General features: G+C 26.2%; 1 protein-coding gene across 1 annotated transcript; it reads left to right on the forward strand.

The window, feature by feature from the left end:
• The first annotated feature begins 420 nt into the window (after window positions 1-420).
• Window positions 421-6000, forward strand: LOC108342616 (uncharacterized). The gene is made up of 7 exons (XM_017580409.2): window positions 421-550; window positions 658-699; window positions 789-821; window positions 3026-3055; window positions 5205-5481; window positions 5562-5609; window positions 5713-6000. Exons 1-7 carry the CDS (start codon window positions 529-531, stop codon window positions 5735-5737), a joined length of 477 nt encoding a protein of 158 aa, XP_017435898.1. The 5' UTR covers window positions 421-528; the 3' UTR covers window positions 5738-6000.

The following is a 6000-nucleotide window of genomic DNA, read 5'->3' on the forward strand; positions in this document are numbered from 1 at the left end:
TTTAAAGTAATAATTACAAGAAGTATATCGAGAAGAATGAAAGAATATCCTAAGCCATTTTTTATTTTATTTTAAAATCAATTATAGATTTTAATTAAGTTAAGAAAATGCAGCCAACAGTGTAAAAGGAAAATTGGATTTTAAAGGGAATCACATTTGTTTGATAGAATTTGGCTACTAGATATACAGCAGATAAGGCTCAAAACAGAAACAATTGGTCAGGTGTTAGCTTATTTTCTAAGCGATGAAGTGACAACATTCCATATGCTGCATAGTTTGACAGTGTATGAAGTTACTGATTGATAAAGTAGAGAGAAGAATAGTGGGTGGTGCATATATTCTTCAATCAAGAACGTGGTTCTATTCTTGAAAGAAGATGAAGATAGTAAACCTGAACAACCACATCGTACATATGTTTATTCCATTGTTCAAGTATTTATTAGAAGCTTCGTTGCTTCCTATTTCCAACCCAAAGACAAGAAAAATAACACTGGTTTCTGGGTAAAGGCTATCTGCAGAAACAAGAAGATGTTGAGTTTAAGGCAGTCAAGTAAATTTCCTTTATGCCTCTCTTTCTTTCCATTGTAAATTTCAATCCATTTTTTGTTCATGCCGTTATTTTTCATTGTAATTCTTCTTCTTCTTTTCTGAACATAGGTTTTCCTTTCTCCAAGCCTGAGGGCAAATTCTCTACTGAAGGTACTGTTGGTTCATGCTTCTGTAATGTATCATAAAGTTATACATGCATTGGTTGTTAATAATATATGTTTTTTTTTTACTTATTGCAGAGAGTCGATTGGCCTATGCCAAACTAGAGAAAGGTACTAATCCCTTCACCATAGGAAGTCATAACTCTCATCTTTATTTTCATCTACACTCTACAATACTCATATTTTGATTAAAAAATGTAATGATTCAAAATTATTAGTCTTCTTGTTTCTAATTTTATCATTCAATATATTACATCATCATGTCATCATATTGTGTTTTATCATCCATAATAATCATTTATTAAAACTTTAACATAATTTAGATTCAATTTCAGAAATACTCATACATTGAGATGAATATTCATGTATCTGTCATGAATTTTCTTTACATTAAATTTAATATCAACAACAACATTTTTGTTATACAAAACTCACTATTCTTATTCCAAACTACCATGACAGAGTTAATTCTTTTTTGTCCTTTAAGTCACAATATTATTTAATATTGATTCGTAGACTGAAATCTCCTTCGACTCTCTACCTAAACCTTATTCTCTATATGAGTATGAAAATGTAGTATAATCATATGACTTCGTTCTCTAGATTCAAACTTAATGCAATCATACCTTATTGAATATACTTCTTCTTAAAAATGAGCATATTAATAAAATTCTCACAATCATAATATATTCATATCATATTATCTCATAGGTTTGTGGTGCTGAAGCCTAAATTCTATTCATTCTCACGCATACACCTGCTCCAAAAATTCTCATATCATCTATTCTTATTAAGTCATAAAAAGTCGTCATAAAAAATTTCACACCACATTAATCAAGTTATAATCATATACTAATAATTCAACTCATTCTTTAATATTAAACACAAATAAACCTATAAGACTCTAGTTTCAGATACGTATACATACGATGTCGATGTTTTTGTAAAACCTTGTACTTGTCATAAAGTTTTAATACAATAGATTCAACATTAACAACGATATTTTTTCTTTTACTTTTAATTAGACAACTCTATATGGAGACCTAACTTTTACACTGAAATGTGAAAATTATTTCTTTTAGCATAAACAATTAATTGTAAATCTCATTGGTCTATATTTCAATAATACTCTATAAAAGTTGTAGCATACTCTAATGGTTTGTGTTATTGTGATCACAATTTTATCAAGATAACTTAAGAAGAAAAACTAGTTGACACTTTAAGTTATTATTTAATTTTTACAAAATCTTTTTTATTTATAATTTATTAATTTACTTATAAAATTATGTTTAAATAAAAACTTAAATATAATTAACATAAAGGAGAATGTGAGATAAAATCTCTTTATATTACACGTAATATTTGTCCTATCTCATTCAAATACCAATAACACTTAAAATAAGCTTAAAGATTCATATATCAACTCTCATCTATTTACACTCACTTCAAAAGTAGCAATATAACTCTAAATGGGAGGAAAAATTAGAAATGTCTAAAAATCTAAAAAAAAGTTAAGTTATGCTACCTAGCCAAAAAAATATAGTGACCCAGAACTAAATTAAAGAGAAAACGTTCTCTAATGATTAAACATGTGATTCTTAAGATACCTACAAATAAAACTTCAAAAAAAAAGAACTTAATAAATGAAAAACTTATTTTAAAAAAAATTCTGATCAGATTAGATATGATTGATTTATATATAGTGATCTCCTAAGTAATAAACTATGCTCAGAAAGAAAAATGATAGGAAACAACTTCAAAACTTAGAAAGTATAAAGTATATGGATAATACGAAAAATTAAGTTTTAAAAATAAATGATTAAATAGTTAAAATTTTACTTTATATTTAATTTAAAACTTTAACATTTGTCTCATTGAAAAGTATGGATTCTAAAATATAAAAACCAGCTCTTATATCAAACACAACACACAATAAAAAAAATGTTATATTAAAGAAATGGAATTTTTTTAATAAATATGAAAATTATTTCACGGATAATCTTATAAGATATATATAAGAATACGTTAAACATAAATAAAATAACATAAATATGTACATATTCAAAAAATTACCTAAAATATGTCCAAGTTTATTTTTTTATATATAACTGCCATCACATAAAACTGAATAAGAAAAAAAAAGAGAGAGGAAGATATAAAGAAGTTTATTCTTTTAAAAATAATATTTTCGTATTATTTTGAACTAGGACATGGTTGAGTGAACTCAATTAACATATTGATGCATGCTTTAATATTTTTTACCTATATAACTTAATTGCAAAATCTTATATGTCATGTCTTTTTACTGATTGTAGAGTGGTCCCAGCTTATGAAATCGCTTCCAGGTAATAATCTTGCTTTCACCATTATAATATTATTCAAAGCATAATATATACATATTTACTGTTTTTTTAGAATAAAAATAATATTCTATTTTTTTTTAGAAATTAGCTTAAACCAATCATAAGTAAATACAATATCTTTTGTTCATAAATCAATAGTATTGCTCCCACAACTATTATAACAATGATTTATTCATTAAAATATCATTGTCACATCATATTCCTTACCTTTATAAATAACACCATGCATTTTTCTGATTTTTCCAAAAATTTAGAAATTACACACATATTTCTAATTGTTATTTGTGGTTTATTTGATATATTAAAGATAGTTCATTATGCTTAGGCCTATTATATAAGATCTAATAAAAATATTTCATATTTTGTTTACCAGTATTTGATATTTTAATTTTTTGATTTAGACTATAAGTTAAATTAAAAATAACTCTGGCTCTACTCTCAATCATACTGCATAAGAACCTTTTTCCTTGAAACAATGATTTCTTGCCCAACCACGATAGTTTGCCCAACAATTTTGAAATATGTTATTCCTTCAAACTCAAACTCGCACAAAGAATTGTCCCCTTGTTCAATGACACACACCCTAGAGGTATACTCGTCTAATGAAGCCTTAGATTACCCAACAACCCCTTAAACTAAATTCTTTTAAATTCGCCTAAGACTACTAGAAGCTTGTTTCACCAGACTAACACAACAAGTCTTACCTCACCCAACAAGTGTAACCATTAAAGCTCACTACATTTGGAAATTTTATAGTGAGAGACTTGTTCGCCCAATGAGTCTGCATGAAACTAAAAACTTACTAGATGTATCATATAAGCCATTTGGTCCCTTTAGACACTCTTACACGTTTCTTAGTTAAAAAAAATAACATGTACAAAATTTTAAGTGCCTTATATGAACTAAATTGACCAACAAGATACATCTTAGATAAATTAAAAACCACAATTCACATCATTAGCACAAGTTTAAATCAATCAAGGTTGACAAATTTCACTCACATTACAAATTACAAATTTCAAATTTAATCAAACCAAATCACAAATTAATCAGACATACAAATTCACCCTTGCTCCACTTATTAGATTATACCAAAACAAGAAAAATCATACATAAAACATTATTAACTTTCCTTACCTAGAATAGAAAACCCCTAACTCAAAGGTTCCTAAGGCTTTAGTTCTTACATGATGATCTAATTACACAAAGAAAATCTGAATTAGAAATATGATCATATTCTTATGACCATAAATAAACAAAGATTCACTTTGATCTACTTTTTAGTCACATGCAACTCAAATTGTTAAATTTATTTAAAAATGAACAAAAAGTGAATATACTTTATTTTTAACACTAATAAGTTAAGTGTAAAGCTCGTCGTAGATATCTTTTTATAATATTTTATCTTCAGACATATGAAAGATGAAATTAAAAATTTAGAAAGAAGACAAATAGAAGTTTTAAAGAAATAGTAATTTTTATAAAATAAAATTCCACTAATAAAATTTCTATTTATAATTTAACACTTTAAATAATAAAATAATTAATCTTTTTAAAACTACTATTATTTTTTACTACTTTCTAGGTCCTAGGATGAGAACAATAAAAAAAATTAAGTTTAAAAGTAAGTTTTAAAAATAAATTATTAAATAGTTAAAACTTTAATTTAAATATAATTTAAAATTTTAATATTTATTTCAATGAAAACTATGAATCAAGAACAGTTAATACCAAACACATACACACTAAAAAATGTTATATTAAAGAATGGAATTTTTTAATAAATATAAAAATTATTTAATGAATAATCTTATTCATATAAGTTAAATATAAGATAAATTATCGAGTATCATTAATAAGTTTTTCACGATAATTCCAGTAAAAAAACTTGAAGACAAAAAATTTATAATTTTTTTTATAAAATGTTTTTATTTTTATTTTTTAATGTTAAATTTAAACTCAAACTTAAATTTAACTTATATGATCAAATTCATTAATTAAAGTATATAATTTTTTAAATTATTAATCCTTTAATTTAGAATTATTAATTACCAATTGAATAGTATATTGATTATGATATTTGAACATGACTTTGCTAAGTCAACTAAGTATTCTGATGTGGAATGTTCAGATGCAAAGGATAATGATGAAGAAGATGAGGAGTCTGAAGGTGAGGAATCTGAAGTCGAGGAATCTGAAGCTGAAGAATTTGAAGCCGAAGAAGAATCTGAAACTGAGGAATCTGAAGCCGATGAATCTGAAGTCGATGAATCTGAAGTTGAGGAATCTGAAGTCGACGAATCTGAAGTTGAAGAATCTGAAGCTGAGGATATAAATTCTGAGGAATCTGAAGCCGAAGATATAAATTCTGAATCTGATGCCGAGGATTCAGATGAAGAGCCACCAAGGTATGTTCATGTGTTCATAACTGGCTTAACTGTCGATCATTTCTTCTTATATATTTCATCAACTTTTTATATGAATGTAGGAACCTCACGGGTATCAATCAAAACATGCGTAATTTGTCTATGCCGAGGTAAAAACTATGTAAATTAAATATTTAATGTGACCACAAAGTTGTGTAATTAATAATTAACAATTGATTCTACATTTCTTTGTTGTTTTGTTGTTACAAACAGACAGGACAAAGCAAACTACGCATGAATGAATATTCATGGTTATGGACTCGCGAAGAAGGAGAACTTCTCATAATGTTAATATGTAGCATAAACTACAGTCAATGGCTGTAGCTTAATTAGAATAAATTGCAAACTCAAACTCAATACCTCTACAACCTTATCGTCATTCTCTTAAATAATTTGAGTTTAATGTTGTCGTTTAATATCTATACAATCGACCATTAACTTGGTTTGGATGGTGGTTTGTTAGGTTATGTGGTATAATTATTATTGTGTGCTTCTATGACT

Source organism: Vigna angularis, chromosome 6 (genome assembly GCF_016808095.1).
Source record: "Vigna angularis cultivar LongXiaoDou No.4 chromosome 6, ASM1680809v1, whole genome shotgun sequence".
In the NCBI taxonomy this organism is placed as follows: Eukaryota; Viridiplantae; Streptophyta; class Magnoliopsida; order Fabales; family Fabaceae; genus Vigna; species Vigna angularis.

What these genes read in the sequence shown, in the direction of transcription:
- LOC108342616 (XM_017580409.2), top strand. Translation starts at nt 529, where the DNA reads ATGTTGAGTTTAAGGCAGTCAA. An exon ending in GGGCAAATTCTCTACTGAAG is followed by an intron (nt 700 to 788) that starts GTACTGTTGGTT and finishes TACTTATTGCAG; the next exon opens with AGAGTCGATTGGCCTATGCC. An exon ending in CTATGCCAAACTAGAGAAAG is followed by an intron (nt 822 to 3,025) that starts GTACTAATCCCT and finishes TACTGATTGTAG; the next exon opens with AGTGGTCCCAGCTTATGAAA.